Source organism: Alosa pseudoharengus, unplaced genomic scaffold, assembly GCF_046254945.1.
Source record: "Alosa pseudoharengus isolate Yale_2024_CS ecotype anadromous, Long Island Sound unplaced genomic scaffold, YU_APseudo_1.1 YU_APseudo_1.1_scf_21, whole genome shotgun sequence".
Lineage (NCBI taxonomy): Eukaryota > Metazoa > Chordata > Actinopteri > Clupeiformes > Clupeidae > Alosa > Alosa pseudoharengus.
In genome coordinates, this window is record NW_027468674.1 from 21,711,520 (window position 1) to 21,734,427 (window position 22,908).

Consider the following 22,908-nt stretch of genomic DNA (forward strand, 5'->3'; position numbering starts at 1 on the left):
CACACACAAACACACACACTCTCTCTCTCTCTCTCTCTCTCTCTCTCCCCCTCACAAACATGTTCCACAACTAGAGAACCGACTGACAGAAGGATATGAAGCCGTCGCCAGATGGCTAGATTATAAAAATCAATAAACACTGGCACGTGTCTAACAGAGTTCTCACACATTAAAGCTGGTGTTCCAGGACCAGTTGGTAAGCTCCATCCCCTTTAAATATAACATGCACTAAGTTAAGGAGCATGGACACTGGCTGACAAACAGCAGCATGCAAAACGCAATTTTTCCAGAAGTATTATGTGTGTGTGTGTGTGTGTGTGTGTGTGTGTGTGTGTGTGTGTGTGTGTGTGTGTATGTTTGAGTGTGTGTGTGTGTGTGGGTTTGAGTGTGTGTGTGTTTGAGTGTGTGGGACTACAGCACTTGTTTGTGTGTGTGTACATATCTGCCTGACAGCCAAAATTCTTCTTAAATACTTAATACTTCTTAAATACTTTTTGATAAGTCGGTGTGTGTGTGTGTGTGTGTGTGTGTGTGTGTGTGTGTCCTTACTTCTTGCTCAGGTGGCGGGCTACATCAGACTTCCTGAATCCGTCTAGCTTGAAAAGTCGCTTAGCCAATCGCTTGGCGGCCTCTAGATCTGCTCGATTCCCATTGGTCAGTGTGTCGCTGCTGCCCAATCCAAGGCGCTCTCCTGTGGTCTGATCCTGATCCCCATTGGCTTTCTGGTGGAGGGGCTTGTCCCTAAGGGTGGGGTGGGGATGTGGGTGTGGAGTAAAGGAGAGAAGGAAAATGGTGATTTAAGAGAATATCCTTTCATGGTTCTTTAACTTGACCTCATTGAAAACTTCAAACATTCGGCAAAGAATACTCCCAGCACTCCCTTTGTGACAATTTTACTGCAGAACCCTTCTGGAAAGGAAGTATTCTGGCTCTCAGTTTTACTAGGATAATTTAATTTCACTGAAAGCAATTTCAGAGCAGAATGTTCGGGATGACTCTAGAATCTTCTTCTGGATTGATGTTTGAGCTGTGTGAAGTGTCATAGTAGCACATGGCATCATCTTGCCCGTTGTAATGCATCTGTCACAAATGGCCCCAAGGCTAGAGCATTTCACCGCATGACTCTGAAAATGATCCAATTTTCCCATGAAAGTGTCATCTGTCAAAGCTCAGTCAGTGGCACCTCTCTCTCTCATTCACACATACACACACAAAAGGCTTATCTGTCAAAACTCTGCCACTGGCATCTCTCTCTCTCTCTCTCTCTCTCTCTCTCTCCCTCTCTCCCTCTCCCTCCCTAATTCTCTCTTTCTCTCATAAAGTCTCTCTCACTTTCAAAATGTCTCCCGTTCCCCCCTTTACGAATGCCTCCCTTCCCGCTGGCTATTAAGCTGTCATTCTGTGATGAGTTCAGAAGTGCAGGTTGTGTTATCGCTTAGGATGGCACCAGGTAGGACAGCACTAATCACTAAAGTGTCTTTGACTGTAACCCACATCAGCCGTGAACCAATCACAGCTATGCTGCTGCATAACCACACAGCTTTCGTTGCACAACACTGAATTCACTGGTTTCGCCCATCGGAATACTCGTGACGGAGTTCTGAGAATAAGCATGTTTGGCTTGGTAGCTGTCCGTGGTCCTGGGATGCCTATAGTGGAAATCGTGTGTGAGTAATATCCACTGACACCCCTCTTGTATAAGGGGTACTGCAAGCTTGGGGAGAGACATGAGAGAGAAATAAGAGGCAGAGAAAGAAAGAGAGAAAGACAGAATGATAAAAAGGGAGACGGAGAAAGAGGAAGGGAGATTGAGAGAGAGCAAGAGAGAGAGAAACAGAAAAATAAGAGAGCGGTGGAAAAGAGGAGAGCAGCTCCAGATTTATCCATAAGGTCTTGTGAGAACAAACATGGGACACATGCACATCCTTCATCTGTTGTCTTGGCGAAAGGCTCCAGACAAAGGCTCTCTCACTCTCTCTCTCTCTCACACACACACACACACACACACACACACACACACACACACACACACACACACACACACACACTGTGATTGCTTTGGGACTTGACAAATGTAAGATGAAAACAAAGAAACACACACACACACAGTGTCAGACAAGCTGGCACTGCTGCTGATTGGCCATATCAGCAGCTCTGAGCCAAAGTAGCACAACACTGATAACTCAAGTCACACACACACACACACACACACACACATACACACACACACACACCAAACTCTCCAGGCGCTCCTCTCTCACACACACCGAAATCACCAAACTCGTACTAATTGTTCAACACAATACATTTAAAACTCTGATAAGACAAACCAAACTCACCACACACACACACTCTGTTTACAATGCTGATAACTTGATTTGCTGTGCGAACATGGACAAAACTCCCCCTCATGCTGTTCTTTTACATTAAACTAAAGACTTCAAAGACATTCTGATGCTACTCTGACTTATTATATGGAGAATGACGTATTTGATAAGAGTGCCGATGTGCGCACGGAAAGCTTGATATTTTGCACTGTAACATTGTTGATCGGGTAGGATCCTAACTGGGTACTTTCCTAGCGCTACTTGGCCTTGAATACTGATGCCAGGGGGCACAGATATCAATTCTTCCATTGTCTTGCTTTAAAGGCAACTTAACATTTCATAGTGACAAGCCAAAAGTGTCATAAGACAGTTATCTCTGTCCCTGCCCTGTTTGTCCATCTCTGTCCTGTCTGCCTGTAGTTAGTCTGCATCTGCTTAAGGTTGCTGTAGTTCTCAAGAACAAGACAAGCCACTATAGTTATAATTATAGTGTGTCAGAGTGTGTCTTTGAACAGTGTCAGAGAGTCTGAATGGATGGGTTAGAGTGTTTAGATGGATTAGCACAGAGGCTTCTAAACTTTTTGGTTCCAAGGACCTCTTGTGGGGGATAACATTTTCTAGGACCCCCCTCATAATCATAACAATTAGACATATGCCATTTGTATTCTCTGAAGTTGTGGCCAGGTTTACCATCCCGTGTTTTCTGGCAGCTGTGTCTTTTGTCAACTTTGGATTTTGCATCACTTGACGACATGGACTGCCTCTTTCGTCGTTTTTCTCCATGCTCATCAGCTAGCTAGCTGGCTGGTCTGAATGAAGTGATTCAAGGAAATACAGCATACACAATTTGTTGGTATTTTTGATGAAAAGGGTTGTCATCTGTAGATATGGATTTTTAAAATGATAAACCGCATATTTATCATTTAAAGCAACACCAAATAACTTTCCCTCTGTCGCACGCACACTATTTGTTTATCCAGCACCGGCTTTGCAAATAACAATGTCCACAGACAAGGTAGAATATGTTGCATGATTTATGAAAGTACGATGTATTGCGACATCAAACGCAAGTCAAATTTGTAGTTTCTTATGTCTCATTCCATCGAACTACAGATCCGCTAACCGATCCGGCAAACTTACATAGTGCGGTTATAGCCGATAGACGGCTGCGAAGCGAATGCAGAAGTGTCGTTCACCCTGTTACAAGTTGATGAACCACTGAAACAATTTTGGAAACATTATTTTAAGGTACAAAAAACTCTTTGGTGTTGCTTTAAAGCCAATTCATTTGGTGACCCTTGGCTATGGGTTACGGACCCCTGTTAGGATAGGTTAGGCACACGCTAAGGAAAGCACTGACTTACAGGCGGAACTTCAGTGATGTCACTACCTGTGGATAATCTGTTAAGTGCACACCTGTCCTGCAATTATGGCTCACAATTAGTTCAGGCCTTTGAGAAAGACTGGAGGTCGTTGTGCGTCCGGCAAACGTTCATTTGGATTTTTACACCACCATCATACAACTGAACTTGACCATAAACCAACGCTTGGGCTATTCAGGAGACGTCGAGAGAGAGATAGACCGGGACCGTGAGAGCCACAGGTAAGTGACCTCTCACTGGAGCTCTACCAAGCTGACACACACACACACACACTGCTGCTGACCGAGGGCAGCTAAACATCATACCCTAGACAACGTTAGCTTAGTTTGGATGCTGCGACGTCGGTCACTGTGAGAACCACTAGGTTAGAGTGTTCAGGAGGGTTAGAGTGTTCAAAAGGGTTAGTGTTCAGGAGGGTAAGAGTGTTCAGGAGGGTAAGAGTGTTCAGGAGGGTTAGAGTGTTCAGAAGGGTTAGAGTGTTGAGGAGGGTTAGAGTGTTTAAATGGGTTAGAGTGTTTAAATGGGTTAGAGTGTTCAGATGTGGCCTGCTGAATCAACTGAGGGGAGAGAAAGAAAGAGGGAATGTGCTGAGGTGTGTCCAGGTGTGCTCTCCTTACCTGCGGTGTGAGTGACGAGTGGGGGCGTAGCCGTACCTGTCCTCAGTCCTATTGCCATGCCAACAGAGCACCGTGTGTGCCCTGGCAACAGGTGCCGGCCCCTCATGCCCAGCCCTCCTCAGAGATGCCACCCTATCAGTGGGGCGCCCACCCCTCTGGGGAACCCGGGCACTGCGCACGGCGGGCATCGCACGCCTCTCTGCCCGCTCTCTCACCCGCTCCCTCTCTCTCGCCATCGCCACCCGCTCTCTCGCCCTGTCCTTCTCTCTCTCCAGTTCTGCCCGCTCGCTCACCCTCTCCTTCTCTCTCTCCACCACTGCCATCTCTCTCTCCCTCACCCTCTCCTTCTCTCTCTCCCTCACCCTCTCCTTCTCTCTCTCCACCACTGCCATCTCTCTCTCCCTCACCCTCTCCTTCTCTCTCTCTCTTTCCACCCGTCTCATGGTCCCTCTCTCCTGACCCACCGATCACCACCTGGGCAGCGTCCACCTGTAGACGGATCCACTCCACAACACAAGCACCGCTGCTTAAGGTCACACACAGCAAAAAAGGCAATTAAAAGACGATATTCTCTCCCTTCTTCTCCTCTCTATCTACCACTTAACTTTGAAGAAACCAACATCTTCATGGCACATTTGGATAAAAACGTCCACTAACTCTATGCACATGTAAACACAAAAGCACTGCTGAAGCCAACAAAGATCATTCCACTGGTGTAAATAAGGAGTCAGAACCCATTGAATGCTGTTGAGATGTTAGTTGCCTTGCTCTTTTCTCTGTTCCCTGCTGTCCTGGTTTAGTCCAGTGAAGGTGTGTATGTTCCTCCTCCACTTCTTTCAAAATTGTGTTTCACTCCAAACTGGTTTCTCCTCCTCCTCCCCCTCCCTCCCTCCCTTTCTCTTTTCGTCCCTCCTAGTTCACTTTTCTGTCCAGTTTCCCTCGCTGTCTCTCTCTCTCTCTCGCTCTTTCTCTCACACACACACACACACACACAAACACATATATAATCACGCTCTCTTACACACACTTTCACCCTCACAATCCCCTTCTCTATCTCTCTCTCTCTCTCCACCTCCCTCTCCCCTCCCCTCTCCCTTTATGCCCCTCTATCTAAACTTGCACAGCGTTCCAGAACTTCCACACTGACCTTGAGAATCCCACAAAGATCAGAGGGGAATACCACAACACGAGATAAGTGGTCGGCTATGTTAAACCTAAAGCCCAAAGTGCGTTCAAATTTGAGAAAAGGTCAAAGTTTACGGCTATTGCCTCGTTGCTTGCCATTTTGTTTACAGTCAAAAGCAAACAACCGATCATTTTCACACAACAACATTCAGATTTAAAAGTTTCAATGAAAAAAAAAGTCTGTCAGGAACTTTTGCCTCTGTCAAATCTGAATAGACGTCAGGCTTTACGCTTAACATACCAGTGATTGCGCTTCATAGCCTACCCCTCCTGCAACTTAAGTCCCTCTTTCACTGAAAAACAAAAACAACTTTTCTTTTCCAAATCTACTTTCCTTTGCTGAATCCTGTTTGTTCTTCTGAGTCATTCCGTCAATCTTTTCTCCATTCTCCTGACGGATCAGATATCACCTGCTCTTGGTTCTTTTGGGCTGTGTGTGTGTGTGTGTGTGTGTGTGTGTTGGTGAGTGTGTGTGTGTGTGTGTGTGTGTGTTTGCGTGTGTTGGTGTGTGTGTGTGTGTGTGACCGGTCACATGACCAGGGCAAGTGAGGTGTACTTGTGCAAACAGAGGCTGTATTTACCATCTGGGTGAGCTAACACACTTTTTACTTTTTTCCACCTCCGGGAATACTTCCTGCACAACACACACACTCACACACGCATGCCTGCACACAAACACAGAGAGAGAGAGAGAGAGAGAGAGAGAGAGAGAGAGAGAGAGAGAGAGAGAGAGAGAGAGAGAGAGAGAGAGAGAGATACCTGCACCAAAACATGCTCCATTATTTATTATTTCACCAAAATACCAACACTTTCATTAATGGCATAATGTGACATTTTACATTCTTAAAATATGAACAGTATGAAAAGTAATAGAGGTTATACATTTGTTAATCACAACAGCTCGCTCTCTCCCTCTCTCTCTGCCCTGCTTGTCAGCCTCTGAACTGCATTTCCTTCAAGCAACCACCGTGTTACCTAAGAGAAAGAGAGTGCTCAAAATGAGCATTTAACAATGACTGCTAGCATCTTTCCGGTCCGTCTGCCAGTTGCCTGTTGCTCTCTTTTCATTTCCCAGCCACTGTTCTCCACCACGCTGTGGTACAGTAGCTGAACCCCCATTGGCGTTCAGGACACGTTGCGTTAGCCTCATTATCAAGCGGGCAGCTAAGCGCTGGTCCCAGCCCAGGCCACTCATGTCCAGTACTGAGTACTTTTCTAGCGGAGCGGAGCACCCCACTGTAGGGACTTCTCTGTTCCTCTCCCCAGACCCCAAAGCTCTTTCACGGGCCACTAACAGAGTAGGAACAAAAGAGCCCTCTGTTTAGATGCATAAACCCATCCCAAAGGGGGGGGGGGGAGAGAGAGAGAGAGAGAGAGAGAGAGAGAGAGAGAGAGGGAGAGAGAGGGATAGAAAAGAAAAGAAGAGAAAGAGGGAAGGAAAGAGAGAGGGAGAGAGGAATTTCATGCTTAATTAGGGGAGTGAGGAGTGGCAGGCATCTCATCTCTCAGTATGTGTGTGTGTGTTTGTTTGTGTGTGTCCCTAGGCATTTCATCTCTCAGTATGTGTGTGTTTGTGTATGTGTGTGTGTATGTGTGTGTGTGTGTGTGTGTGTCCCTAGGCATTTCATCTCTCAGTATGTGTGTGTTTGTGTATGTGTGTGTGTATGTGTGTGTGTGTGTGTGTCCCTAGGCATTTCATCTCTCAGTGCAGGGGGGAGGAATGCCCTGACTGCACTTGGACAGTACAGAGGACGGACCAGAGAATGCTTACAAGCACTAATCCACACTGTGGTGTGTGTGTATATATATATGTGTGTGTTTGTGTGTGTGTGTGTGTGTGTGTGTGTGTGTATGTATCAGGGTTTCCAACACCTCCTGTGGCCTATGTGCTCAAGTTGAACACAAATCAATTTGTCGGACAAGATTTGAATAATACATGGTGATTTATTCAATAAATGTAGTCTTTCTCGTTAGTGTGAAATTATTATTCACATTAGTGTTTTGCAAAAAGATATGTTTTCTGCCTGTTTTGTTCATTTTGGCAGCTGTCGGCTTCTAATGACAGAAAATAGATCCTCCCATACCTTCTATATAGTGTTATACAACACGGATTCTGAAAAAGTTGGGACGCCTCATAAAATGCGAATAAAAAAGAATTTTAGGATTTACAATTTATTTTAGGATTCAGGATCATGTCAACCCTATATTTAATTGAGAATAGTTCAAAGACAACATATCATTGAAGGAGAGAAATGTTTTTGGAAAAAATATGTTCATTTTGAATTTAACGCCAGCAACAGGTCTCGAAAAAGTTGGGGCATGTTTACCACTGTGCTGCTTCACCTCTTCATTTAACAACATTCTAAATGTTTAGGAACTGAGGAGACCAGTTGCTAGAGTTATAATAAAACATGGTCTCATTCATCCCCTATATACAGTAGGATTTCAGCTGCTCAACAGTCTGGGGTCTTCTTAATCATGTTTTTCATTCCATGATGCACCCAATTAGACAGGTATGGACTGCAGACAGGCCATTTTAGCACTTGGACTCTTCCTCTTTGAAGAAATATTGTTTGAATATGTGCAGGATTCATTTTGCCATTGTTTTCCAAAAAGCCAGAAAGGGCCTGCACACCTTGGTAGAGTTTAAACTTTGAATACATATAGACTAGGGCTGTCACTTTACGTTCGAAAATCGATTGCACAATCGATTGGACCAAACAACACAAGTTTCGAAAACTAAAATAGAGAATCGATTTTAACCAAATATGTACAGTATTAATTATGACCGCCGCTAGCGAAGCGGTCATATAGGGATTGTCAAATTTTTTTTTTTTTTTTTTTTTTTTCCGTCATCTACTTCCTGAAATTTTGGTCAACGATACCCGGGGCACCGAAACACCGGGGCACATGAAATTTGGTGGGTATGTAGCCCCACTAGACTTTTACGGAAAAATTTTGTTTGGTCCCCGGGGGCCACTCCCCCTCCGCGCTGGGCCCCCCGAAACCCAAAAAATTCAGTTTTTCCTAAATAACTACCTGAACCGTGGCACCGAGGATGAAGAAATTTTTATGGTATGTTGGTCTCAAGGGCCCACATCAACCTAGCCCATAATCACTCATTTGTGATTTGCACCCCCCCGGTAAAAAATGAAAATGCAATATCATTCTGCTTTAATCGGCCCTCTCTTCAGTAAAGACGTTCAGAACTGCACAAATTTTATGTGTATGATTAACCTGACATTCTCTGGGGGTATGCCAAGTTTCGTAGAATTTCATCCATGGGGGGGTCTAAAAAATTAAGTTATGTGTACATTTAGTGACTGTACACTCATTGGCCTGTAGATGGTGGCGCACACATATACACATGCACACACACACAGGCACCCACCAGTGTTGCGCGGGTTTGGTCACAAGCGGCCCGCGGTCGCCCGATATTTTAATCAACCCGACCGCAACTCGGACCGCGAATATTAATTAGGACAAAATTATACCCGACCCGCGAATTCAACCCACTTATTTACAAAATGTGTGCTTTTGGTTATAGGCTGCATGCAGTGTGACAGTAGGCCATTTCTGTAAAAACAAACTAATTTATTTACGAAACTTGATGCAGTAGAACTACACGCAGTAAGCATGCAGGACATAATGTTTGCGCAGGAGAAAGAATGAGAATAAGAGCGCAAGCACGCACGCAACGCACAAAGGATAAGAACACTATAAGATTTGAAGGCCATGGACATACATCTTTCTTTCGAAAACAGAAATGGTGAGGCGAGGTAGGCAAGAGAGATACATTGCTGGTCAAAACGTTAGCGTAAGAACTGGTTTATAATGCTGAATGAAACACAAAGCTTTACTAAAGCACATCCACTGTTTAAAGTCACAAACACAACGAACTAAGGTAACTTTTATGCATGCGCGAACCTATACCGGTAGATATGGCTGTGTAGTCTGTGCCATAACATTTATTCCTGCAGGCTGCCCGTTTTGGCTGTCATACTTTTAAATGGCTTCGCAAGAAGTAGGCCTAGACCATAACCATAGCCTATATCGCTTTTCCTGAAGGGGTGTCTTTATTATTTTAACTCGCGTCTTGCTTCTTTACTGTTGACTTTACTGTATTGATGCTAGCTTTCTCGTGATATTTTAAGTAGGCCTATTTGTAGAAAATATATATTTAATTAATTTTAACTGACCCGCCCGCAAATGACCCGAATATCATTAAAATATTTTGTTTATGACCCATAACCGCGGGTGACCGCGGTCATCCGCGGGCGACCGCTTAATTTCGGGCAGACCGCGCAACACTGGCACCCACATACTATCGGTATTAGAACGGCCGATACATAATTACAAATTCAGTAGGATTAAAAGAAAGCCAAAATAAATATTCATCATCATCATCATGGCTGCATTTCCAGTATTGGCGATAAGTAGTCGTTTGTCCACTAGATGGCGCATCGTTGCAGTGAGACGTAATTTTGTTGGAAGTTAATCTAAAGTGGGTTGGAAAGACACTACGCTTCCTACAAAGACAAGACTGTAGGCTACAGTAGTTTACCGCAGAGAACGTCTAAGGGTAGGATGATTTCTGCATGACATGTAATTCCCATTTCCTCTTGAAGCCGAAATAAATCTGAGAATGTTTATCGGACATGCTTGTTTTTTACTGCAGGTAGGCTACGTTAATCCTATCAATAGCATAACGTAGGTAAAATAATGTTACCGTTAGCATGGTTGAGTGATGGAGGCCAATTTGATTATTGATGTATTTGTAGAAAACCATAAATGCGTTTATAGGCTACCAAGCAAATCGAAAACAGCACTAATTGTATCTTTCGACTGTCATCTCATTTGCTTATGACCATTACCTAGGCTACTAACAGGAGCTACGTGAGTTAGCCACAACACATTCGCTACGTGATGGTTTTTTAATGGAAAATATATAGGCTACCTGAAAGATAACCTGTCTATGATGCACCCTAAATACCGGGCTGGGACATTTCTGCTCAAGGTCTCAAAAAGCATCTGAGTCAACGTTCATTCCCAAACACCCATATAGGCTACTGCAATCCTCTATTTTCAAAGTGGTTCAAGTAAGGAAGAGCATGGCTTAAAGTAAAGTAACTGAAACTACATAAATTCGTCAAAGTGAATAATTTGTGTCAACTCGCCGCAATGTAGATTTATTAACGCACCGTGAGGATCTACATCTCCATTTAAACCAGATGTTTTAGAGCGCACGTTGAGATGTATTCAGGGCAGGGCTGTACCTACACATATTTGTTGCACGTGCTACAAAAATCATTCTTTGCGATGGATGATTTAGTACCAACGTTACACCGGTCAGATACAGTTTTGCCTATGGCTATTCCGTGAGACTGAGGCGCTTTTTGTTTGTTCGAAGTGCGTGTTTAGGGTGTGAGAGGGGAGTCGATGTGCTTTGATTCCAGCTTGGTAGTTGTAGTCTATGCGATTAAAAAACACGTGTGTGTGAAGTATCCAAACAATGATAACGCTTTCATTATGGCTGCTTTAGCCACAGACCTTGAGCTACTGTACAGTGGGTTGGGTTCCTACTGATATGCAAAACTATTAACTTTTCGCCAAGAGGTGGCAGCTTGATACTGTAAGGTGTAAGCCATTGGTTCCAAAGGAGATTTTATTTGGGTCGCCAGCATAGCCTAGTGACAATTTGTGTTGTGTAATAGGCCTAGCATAGGGCCTACCTTATATAGCTTATAGTTTGTTAACAGTCACGGTTTTGTCATAACTCCATCTATGTATTTTTGCATTTAGAATAGCTCTAAAACCGGGGGGCGAACACGTCGGGGGGGGGGGCGCCAGTGCGTGGATATCTCAATCGCAAAATTAAACAATATTTCTATCGGGCGCCTACCATGGACTAGGCTGGGTGAAAATCAAAAGATTGCGTCAAGAGATTGAGCTTAACCATGGACCTCATGGTTGCAAAATGCAAGGGAACATGAATCAGCATATTATTTGCACAAACAATAACGGACAGTAGCTCTTCAACTTTGCCCGTTAAAATGTGTATGAACAGTCTCGCAACGCATTTCATGAAGGCCCTTTTGGACATGTCGGCATTTTGTTTTAGACTACTGGTATTTAATTTGTGCATTGACAATAAAGCTGAATATTATTTGAACTAGATGACTAAACTTATGCATATGTAGAAGAAGAAACATTCACAAAAATCCATGACATGACCTCTCTTCTTGATAGCTGTTGAAAACTGCATGGAACTGACAGGGATTGTTTTGTTTAATAATAAATAATACATTATGCTGCTACCTTCTGCTTTTCCCAAATACAATGTAGCCTACAGGTGTACCTTTCATCAGTCCAGTTGCAATGGATGGACTGTGATGAACTGCCCTACTTGTGATTGTTTAGAGATTTTAAAGGTTTTATAACAATGTTACAGATTTTTTGGCCCAGAAACAAATCTATTAACCTTTGCAGCGCCAGTAGGCTACTTTGTGTGCGGAATGTGTGCAAACACACATTCCAAACAAGCATACACAAAAGTTTCAAGAGTGGGGGATGGAGTAGAAGATGGAGACAAATTATTTTCGCGGAATGGATGTGCAGGACTGAGCGGCGGTCATATTTTGTACCGCTACGCGGTACATCTAGTTTTAAACGAAATAAACAAATAAAAAAGATAGATGTAACAAAATTCACAAACAAGAATATAAGAATATAAAAGAATTCCGAAGTGCAGTAAGTATTGCGAAAGCTAAAAAGAAAATTCCCACCAATTTTACGCACCGGGAACAGCTGTTTCAATCAGCTGCTGTGCTGCTCGTGTTTTGCCAAAAAATGGAGGACAACGCGATCAACCTGTGCGACATGTAGAGAGACGAGTGATAGGCCCTAATAACTTGAGGAGATGTGGAAGTACTTCGGATTTTTGGTATATCAAACTATGGAGAAGAACAAAGCGGTATAGGCTACGCAAACTGTGCAATCGAGTTCTACGTAGGCGAAATTTTTTTGACATTTCTAATCGTAAACACAGACACAGCTACGTTGAAGCCTGCAGTCATGTCAATGATGTAATGGCAGTCCACTCGGCTTACTGGTTTTCGAGAATGTTGTACTTCTGTTTGTCATTGTGCACGAAACTTCACGCCAATAAATCATCAGAAATATTGCTGGCTTGCGTCTACAAGCGCCCTCTTTCAATGAACACGTATGTCTCAAAAATCGAACAGGATTTTTTCACAAAAGTGACAGACAAAAGGGTTCTCATTCCAAAGGCACATTCTGTTTACTAATCTGATATCATTTTAAAAGGCTAACTGAAAAAACATTGGAGAACCCTTTTGCAATTATGTAAGCACATAATGAAATCTGAAAACTGCTGCCCTGATCTCAACTGGTATTCTGTCTATAATGGAGTAAAATGGAAATGTCTAAGTGACCCCAAACTTTTGTACCGGTAGTGTAGGTCAGGAGTACATTTCGTGTATTAGCATTAAAGGTCTCATCTCATCGTTTTTTCATTAATTTTGCAGTGGTCTGTAGTATTGATGAATGCCCTGTGAGCCGGTTTTGGTGAAAAAAATGCTGTCCTGCGTCTGTTTCATGCTGTTCTAGTTTGGTGGAGAAGGTGGGCGGGGAGGAACGACTGGATTTCGCCTCTAGTCATGAATATTAATGACATGCTAATGAATTCACCTCTGATTGGCTAACAGTACTGTGACGCTTCCTCCAGTGCGTCCTCATCCGATTCTGCCTGCGCTATGCTCCATATTCAACTTTACAGTGCTAAAACCTGGCTAAAACTCGAGTCAAAACTGTTGCACAAAATGTCTTCGGAGATACAACTTCATGTGTTTGATCCTAGTATTCGAGTAGGAAGAACCGCTTCCTGATCGTTTGTCGGTGAACGTTGGTTTAATAGAATGGTAACAATTGCCTGTCAGCTTAAAATTTCTCCTAAAAGAGGTAACGTTAGCAGCTAAACGTTTGTGACAATCGTCATCTTGCTTTCAAGTAATAAACAGTTGGAAACGTTTTAAAATAAATTTAAAATAAATAAAATAAAGACCTATTTCTTTACACAGTCAAAAGTCTTTGCAATCTTCCTAGTAGATATTTTACTTCACAACACAAGTAAGCACCCTAAGTGCAGTTCAGCCACTGACCTAGCCTGCTAATGCTATTGGAATAGATAGTTATGGTTTGAATTCCATGATACTATCATTGAAAGACCACTTGGTCATAGCCCAATATATATATAGATCTAAATGCAAACACACCTACCTAGCTATATTTTGCTGGAATTGTACCAGAATGCCTACAGAAGCAGAGAATGTGTGCTGCATGACTTCTCCGGTAATGAGAACTATGGCTTTGATAGCCTGACATTGGCAGAGGTTAGCCTACTCAAGTTGTTTTCTGTCACGTATGACAGAAAAAGTAGCCTACTATAGGAATCTTATAGTATTTTGGGACTAAATATTACAGTAATCTTATTGGAATACTATAGTATTTGGACATACTATAGGTACTATAAGACTACTATAGAAAAACTATAGCGGTTACAGGATATTGAGAAGGTGAGAAGGCCTATTGTGTAATATACTGTTGAAGTAGGTCTACTGTTTTTTTTTTTTTGCTAGGTGGTCCGTGAAACACTGACAAATAGTAATGTTGCAGTCTATTAAAATAATGCAAACACAAAACAAGAACATCCAAACTATGCACAGAATTAACAATGTCCTCTTTTTGCCAGACGATGCAGACATCTGGCCTACAGATCCTTTGTAAGATGGTGCTGGGATTATTTAGGCAAAAAGGTCTGAGTTGTTGTTTCGGCTTGTATTGTCCTGGGGATCCGAAGGGACAACACACAAAACACATTCGTTGGCTGTGATGATTCTATTACATTGCTCTTTGATTGCGCTGGGCCATAGGTGTTATTGTGGAGATGTCGCTTTCATCCTCCTCCTCCTCTTGATCAACCCGAGGTCTTCTAGCTGGCCTTGGATGAACAGGCTTGATGGCAGTAGAGGTAGCAGGCCCCCATGCCCATGGTGTATCCGAAGTGCTTGTATCAATACTCATACTTTTCATGAAGTATTCTGTTTGGGTACCTAAAGTAAATAAATGTGTATTAGTGTCAAGTTACAAGATACTAATAGTACACAGGACATTCACTATCTCACACAAAACTGTACTGGCACAATGGAAACAAAAATATTTTAGTGACTGTGGTAAGGTGTATGATGTACTAAGTAGCACACCCACAAGAAGACATTCGGTAATATCAATTCTATCTGTTATGCAATTCATGGGTTTCATCAGGTCCATTTACACAGGTGTATTAATCAAGCACCATGCAGTCTGCATTCATAATCGAGGTGCTTGATTTTATACACCTGTGGAAAGTGACCTGAAGAAACCCATGAATTGACTTTCCCAAACATTGACGAGCACATAAGAACCTGTATTAGCCTACTAGAAAAAGACTTCTAGAAACTAACTAGCACAACAATAAAAGTTAGATCACAAACCTTTCCTTAACGTGATGACCTAATGTAGGCTAGAAAGCTGTGTAGCCTGACATCAGGATGTGCTCTGGAAGACATACAAAACACTAAGTAAACAGCAAGTAATCAAACAAAACATCATTGTAGGCCTACAAAGGTCAATGTAATAATGGCAAGAAGACATAAATTAGACTAAAGTGTAAATACCCGAGCTCTATAGTGATAGCAACTTCCTAATAGTGCACGGGTATTGTGTTTTTGATTTTCCCTGTTTAGACTAGAACAATACCCGTACTTAGTTGAGCATAATATATTGTTGCTAATATTATTATTTGTGGTTTAACGCTTAGGTTAGAAGATTATAGGTTCAACAAGCTAAATCTCAGGGTAGTGTGGTCAGTTTCTTATGAGTGTAGCTACACCAGGCACGTAACTGAAGCATTCCGTTCGCGTTATGTAGCCTACTGCAACAATTAGCTTCCAATAGGCCTAATCAATGGAAGTAGCTACACCTGGCGTGTTAGTGGCCTGTAGGCTATGTTCGGGAAAATAGACCATTCCTCTAATGGATTTTACCAGAGCCCTTCCTATTAGACATTCTCTGATTTTACACGTCGCGAACAGAACACTTCAGTTACGTGCCTGGTGTAGCTTCCTGTAATATAGGCTAGCCTAAGCCTAGCTTGTAGCCTACCCTTTTCATGCATGCTAACGTGAAGAATATGAACATGCTATTTTGTAACAGACGTTAGGTGGAAAAGTTTGTTTGTACTTACAGCCTGTGAGCCTGGTGGTCGATCATCATGACGGCACAGAACCAGGTTTTCAGAACATCGATGCAAAACCACTTTCTAACTGTAGGCAGTGAGTGTGGTCGAAATGATTGGAACACAGAACTAATGTTGCACTACTTCGGTGGTGGTGTTCCAACGATAAATCCGAACCATTTCTTCCTCAACTCTTGTTTCTAAGGCAAGACATGCAACATTGATGTGTTATTGCCACAAATAACACAGGCACGATTTTTTTCCGCCATGTTAGCAACTTGCTGTTAGCTCCTACTAGCTGCAGAGAGACAATCCCCTAGCGCAAAATCTTCCAGTCTTCCTGTAGGCGGTCACAAGCCAAGGTGGGCGAGGCCATGAATAATCAGTTTCCCTTCGGCGTCATTGGGAAGGGCTCTTTCTGATTCGCTTGTTTTTCCGTGTATTTTCTTTCATTGGTTAATGCGGGCAATGGGGGTAGAAGATCATTTTCACGTGCAGCATGCATATGCAACTTGGAGTGAGCTATAGTATTTCGAAAGTAACAAGTATTAAACGGTTTCTCAGTGAATGAGACCTTTAAGAACACACATTGTTATTGAAACTTGACTGGTACATTTAAAACATCTATGAAACCCTGATGTGTGTGTGTGTGTGTGTGTGAGTGTGTGTGTGTGTGTTAAGTGTTTTCATGCCAGTAGGACAGCATCCTCTGCCTGGCTGGACTGAAAATCCAGTAAGTGTTCATCTGACTGCAGCTGAACAGCCTGGAGGAAGAAGCTCTGTAGGCCATTAAAATACATGCCAATCTCTCACTGACACACACACACACAAACACACGCACACACACACACACACGACAAAGTGCACAAAATGCACAAATGTATAGACAAGGTACCAACAATACCAACAGATGGGCATCCTGAGTAAACAATAAACAATTGAACACACACACACACACAGTGTTTTCGAAGGAACTGACAATGCAAAATTACACAAAAACTGGGAATACATCCCAGTAATCATATTTAAATCAACTGAGACATTTCTTCAATATAATACACATGCACTCTAAACAAATCACCGTGAACTGTGTAAAATTCACAGTACAGTGACCAGCATCTGGAGGACACAGCAAGATTTGGGGAGCTGAAGGTTACACAAATGTCATTGTCTGCCCAGCCGTCCCAAACAGTCTGGTGCTGACAGAGAGCAACATCTGCAACAGGATGGCTCTCTATCGCCATCTAGTGAATCTGCGTCGACACACTGCATGCAGGACGGAATGCAGACAGGTACTGGCTGCATAAGATGGCATCCAGACAAGACGTACAGGAAAGGAAAGGCAGAAAGACATTCAAATAGCCATGTATTATTAAATGCAAAATGTGAACAAACACACTCACACACTCAGACACAAGGGAGACCGATACAGAGTTTAGTGCAGGCATTTTCTAAACGGTTTAATAACGTAAGATTAATGTTGTGTGTTGGCTTATATGGCTGTTGCATATCGTCCTTCCCATTTGAATGGGTTATCCATCTGATGTTGCAAATGTCAGCATTATTATAAGGTCTTTCCTCTGGACAATAGACAGAACTGTCATGGCACAATAAAAGTTTAATCTATCACCTAGCGCCAGACACAGACACACGCGCACACACACACACACACACATACAGAAACAGAAAGACAATGACACATACACACACATACTTGCATGCACACAAAAACAGCCGTTCAATCACACACACACACACACACACACACACACACACACACACAGTCTCAGAGTGTAATGCGTCCTCTCTTTAGGGAAATGTATTCCGGCTCCTCTGCTGTCTGGTTGTCAGGTAGAGGTGACTTATTCAGCAGCCACCTGCTCTCCCCTCATCCAGCAGCCATTACAGTGTGTGTGTGTGTGTGTGTGTGTAAGAGAGAGAAAGAAAGACTGAGTGTGTGTGAGAGAGAGAGAGAAAGAGAGAGAGAGTGCAAGTGGTCGTGTGTGTGAGTCATGCGACAAGTAACCTTGCCAAGGTCGACTTCAGGTGCCAGTCTCCAGAACTATGCTATAGAGCTGCAGTAATCATCAGTACAGCACAACAGAACACACATGAAGAATATATAGTCATAACACACACACACACATACACCCAGACACAGACACACACACACACACACACACACACACACACACACCACAAGAGCATTAAAGTACACAAATGAAGAATAGACAGTAATAACACACTCACTAACACACACACACACTTTTAAAAAAAGAGTGAAGGACTCTGCATTGTGTGCACTCATACTCACACACCAAAATGAGAGAAAAACAGAGACTGTGAATAACCTATCCCACATGAGCGCGCGCGCACACACACACACACACACACACACACACACACACACACACATATACACACACACACACACACACACACACACACACACACATACACACACACACAGTGGAGCTAGCCAAAGGAAGAGTCATTATTCATCTTCATGTCCTCATTTATAGACGGTCTGTGGATCTGGGAATTCTCTACAGCGCTACAGTAGCCTAGCAGTCAACAGTATCAGACAGTCAAATAACACACAGCCAACAGCATCAGATAATACAATAGCACACAGCCAGCAGTATTAGGCAGTACAATCACACAGCCAACAGCATCAGACAGTACAATATCACTCAACACACAGCATCAGACAGTAACCTACAATAACAACACCACAAAGTTTCAACAGTACCAGAGGGGTTATAACACACAAACAAAACTATCAGAGAGTACAATAACACACAACCCACACCAACACTATCAGAGAGTACAACAGCAAGTATGACACGTTACAGCTGGGCGATATGACCTTAAATCAATACTACAATGTCCTCATCATTCTTTTTTCGCACTGTTTTTACACTGCCTTCAAAGTTCTCTGATCAGGTGAAACTAAAAAAATTGACGGACTCTGCAAGAAGCTGCTCAGGTTGAGGCTTGCCATCAGCTTCACTTTTGTTGTTGTTTTTTCTGCTGACAGTACTCGAGGAGCTGGAACAGCAGGTCCCTATGCTGAAAACAGCCGGAATTGACCTTAAATGCTGAAATCTGATTTATTATCCCTCAAATTTGATTTATTATCATTCAAAGGTGATTTTTTTATCCCTCAAATCTGATTTATTATCCCTCAAATGTGATTGTTTGAAATGTTTTTCAGTGGCTGCTCACATTCTTTTTTTTTAAATGTTGTCAATATCAGTCCTCAACTGACCCAGATGCGTAAATGACCAATATCAACAACACAGCAGCCCACCTTACAGAAGTAAGCTCATAGACTAAACAGGGATATGCAGTAAGCCGGCGATTTTGTGAGCAAATGAGTCTCTATCAGCAGGTTCATTTCTGTGCTTATTTTGTTGGCTGCTTCTTTAGTTTGAGTCTTAAGCTCATTCAAACTTGGTTTTTATGGCTTTCACTTTCAAACAGATTAGTGATGAAACATCAAATTTTGCTTGAAAGTCACATGAATTCTAAAATGACTACTCAGACTGAGGTCACATTGCACAAAAAAAAAAAAATAATAATTTTTAAGACCATTTAATTTTTAAGACCATTTAAGACCACATATGGAAGCGGCCCAAATCAAAATGGAAAAAGACAAATTCCATGATGTGACTTGTGCTGTTCTCACTGTTATGAAAACAGATGTACATCATATTAGCTGGAGAAAATGGATTTGGCCTGGTATTATGAACGCAGTCAGAGTAGAGTAAGACATCTAAACACCAAACACTGAGACCAGTGAAAGAGAAGACCAGCAGACTCAGCACCAAATGAAGCCGCTAGAGAGTAGAGTACACCATAAGTAACAGAACCGTCCACTAATGATGACATCACCAATCTAGAGAATGCATGGCTGGGGGACTGTTGTCCACTAGTGATGATGTCACTCACCTGGGTAAGGAGAGGGCAGGGTTGCTGTGCCAGGTGTGTGTGCTTTTGGCGCCGCCCCTGAGTGTGTCGTCTGACCCGCTACTGAGTCTCTCGCTGGAGGGGGCACGTGTGGCATCCGAGTCGCCGCCGGTGACGGTTAGCACCGACTCGGACCGGCTGGGCAGCTCGCAGCGGGCCAGGGGGGCGAAGCTCAGCTGCACAATCTGCCGGGTGCTCTGGTACGCCTGACCCTTGATCTTGGGGGTCAAGGTCGGGAGGTCAAAGGTGAAGACCGTCTGCGTGCTGGATGTCCATAGGTCCAGGCTGTCCAGGCTGTTGTAGGACGTGCCCTTGGCGCGGTGCGACTCCATAATGGTCTCAAAATGGCGGCTGAAGGTGTCGTGGCCATCACCTGTAGAACCCCGAGGGGCCGTGATGAGGAGGGGGGACTTCATGGCGGGCTGGTACTCAAAGAAACTCTCCAAGGGCCTGAGGGGAGAGAAAGAGAGAGAGAGAGAGAGAGAGAGAGAGAGAGAGAGAGAGAGAGAGAGACCCACATGCAGAGAGAGAGAGAGAAAAGGAATGAGAGTTAATTTCACAACAGCAGTGAAGGTCATAGATGGAAGTATGATTTAAATACCATTAATATTCAGATTGCAGAATGTGTGTGTGTGTGTGTGAGAGTGTGTGTGTGTGTGTGTATGTATGTGTGAGATGCGTGCATGTCTACACCTCCTCATCAGCACACTGAACACCTCCTCCTCCTCCTGGGTAGTCCTCTGCCTCTTGGAGTCTCCCAACAGCCTCACGCTGACCCAGCTGGCCACCTCCTCATCCTCCTCATCTTCATCATCCTCCTCATCGTCATCTTCATCCTCCTCGTCCTCCTCACCTCCCTCCACCTCCTCCCCAAACAGTGTCATCCCCAGTGGGCTGCTTCCTGTGCCCGACGTTCCCAGGACGCTCCGGTTGCTCCCGAACGCCGAGTCGGCGTCATCCTGCTCGGCGCGCAGCACCTCGTCGATGTCCGTCTCCCTGTAGCAACGCAACGGCACCGCGTCCAGGTCCGTCTCCGAGTATTTGAGCATCCGCCGGATGATGCCCGTCTTGGGGGACGTGCCCGGGGCAGCCGGAGGAGGGGTCACCAGCTCCACGTCCACCTGATGGACCTCGTGGTTGGCCCGCAGCTGGAGCAGCTCCAGAGGTAGGGTGGTTGGAGGGGTCGGCGTGGGGGACTCGCTGGAGGTACCACTAGGGGGCGCTGTGGACGGGTCTGAGCGGAGGTTCAGAGAGGTCGGGTAAGCAGAGGAGAGTCAGAGTCAAAGTGAACTCAGGAGAAGATCTCTGCTCTGAAGCTACAGAGAACATGTCTGGTGTTCCCACATCTTGACAAATGTGTAACAATGTGTCACAGTGCTACTGATATTTATCGTAAATATTTATATATATTTAGTCCAATTACAAGCTTTTTCAAACATCAAACATGTCAAATGACTATGACACATAGTGCAATTACATAGTCCATCATGTACAACTATAGTACTGCCAAAGTGCACATATACATTCATTCATGAATACTCTCTACATGAAAAGGAAAGTATACCTCAGTTCACAAATCTCATTATGTCACATGGAATGCAACACCAAAATGTTGTGCTTATTGACTCGCATTGACAAGTCGCATCGCAGTGTCCACAGCATTATATGTCTACCGTGAGGCTGCGTTTGGATTTTCTGTCCACATTCTCTCTTGATGGACATCGTCAGGTCAAGGAAAGATAAGAAGATGAATCAACTTTCCTTTCGCGAGGGATAATTCAGTATACCCTATACTAGAGGAGATTTGAAAGGAAGCATTGAATTGAAGCCCCTTTCTTACACATGTAGCGGCTCTCATCTCTCATCATTAAATATTCCCAGGTCATTTCATTCTGATAGGAATCTTCCTAAGCAAAAAAGACTTTCCGAATGCAGCTTGAGATTGAAATTCAGGTATACTGTATTAAAGGGTACATTTCAGGTACACTGAAGGGTGATAACCTAATCAGATAATCTAAGAGTGAATCAGATAAACTAAGGAGTGAATCAGGTGTACTAAAGAGTGAATCAGGTGTACTAAAGGGTGAATCAGGTGTACTAAAGGGTGAATCAGGTGTACTAAAGGGTGAATTAGGTGTACTAAAGGGTGAATCAGGTGTACTAAAGGGTGAAGTGGGTACTCACTCTTTTCTCTGGTTGTGATACTCTCTTCTGCCGGACCTCCGAACAGGAACTCCCATTTGGCCCGAGCGATCTTCTGGCAGTGCAGCGAAGGTCCAGGCAGCACTGACCCACTGTCCGACTGAGGAACACACACAAGGTCAATGCACACAGGCATATTCATCCACACACACCACACAGTTGCATGACCCATGTAAATACATACATAGAAGTACACTTACTGGGACACATTCACATACACACAAACACATACATGCAAAACATACCAACAAAAACACGCAACACACACACACATGTGCAGAAATACCAACACAGACATCATTATGTACACACACAAATACACATGCAAAAATACCAATACATACTCAGACATACATGGATATGTATACATACACACACACACAGACACACACACACACACCTGTATTCCTGAGGTGGCGTGTCCTGTCTCGTTGCTCTGCTGGCTCGAGTGACTCGACTCAGGCGACACGCAGTCCCTGTCACCGAGGCTCCCAGTGACCCCACTGGAGCTCCGCGACGACCCCGGGGGTCCGCCATTCTGCTCGCCACCAACACCGCCTCCTTCGCCTGCGTCCCCCTCCACCCTCAGCAGCCCGTCACCCTGACCCCTGACCCTTCTGTGCCTGCCCACAGCCTCTCCGGACTCCTGCTCCGGCTCCGCTTCATCGTCGTCCTCCTCACCGTCCTCCTCCGGGTCCCGGTGGAGCTCCAGGGCCACGGGCCCCAACAAGAGGGCCTCCCGCCTCCTCTGTTCAGCCCGCTTCAGCAGCCTCGCCTGGGCCACGCTCAGAAGGACCACTGTGCCCTGGTTCTGGTTCTGGTTCTGGTTCCGGTTCCGGTTCTGGGTTTGAGGCTGGCGGGATCCCTTTTCTCTTCTCTCATCTCCCTCCTGTTCCTCCTCCTCCTCCTCCGTTGTCTTTCTCCTCCTC

General features: G+C 44.1%; 1 protein-coding gene and 1 long non-coding RNA gene across 3 annotated transcripts in view; both read right to left on the reverse strand.

Moving 5' to 3' along the window:
• Positions 1-20,547, reverse strand: part of LOC143137832 (PH and SEC7 domain-containing protein 1) — a 73,567-nt gene extending 53,020 nt beyond the window's left edge. The window contains exons 1-3 of one of the 2 annotated variants that reach the window (XM_076298162.1): positions 20,471-20,547; positions 19,760-20,227; positions 550-741 (exon numbers count right to left, since the gene is read on the reverse strand). In XM_076298162.1, coding sequence (XP_076154277.1) covers positions 550-741; positions 19,760-20,227; positions 20,471-20,478 — 668 coding nt within the window. In that variant the 5' untranslated portion in view covers positions 20,479-20,547. Of the gene's footprint in view, positions 1-549; positions 742-4,326; positions 4,595-19,759; positions 20,228-20,470 lie in introns of those variants that run through there. The other variant, XM_076298163.1, reaches the window with a different exon arrangement.
• A 305-nt stretch (positions 20,548-20,852) lies between these two features.
• On the reverse strand, positions 20,853-22,515 carry LOC143137833 (uncharacterized). The gene is made up of 3 exons (XR_012990109.1): positions 22,380-22,515; positions 21,962-22,079; positions 20,853-21,011 (listed from the first exon to the last, which is right to left on the reverse strand). It is a non-coding gene; the product is annotated as an uncharacterized LOC143137833 (long non-coding RNA).
• Positions 22,516-22,908: the final 393 nt, after the last annotated feature.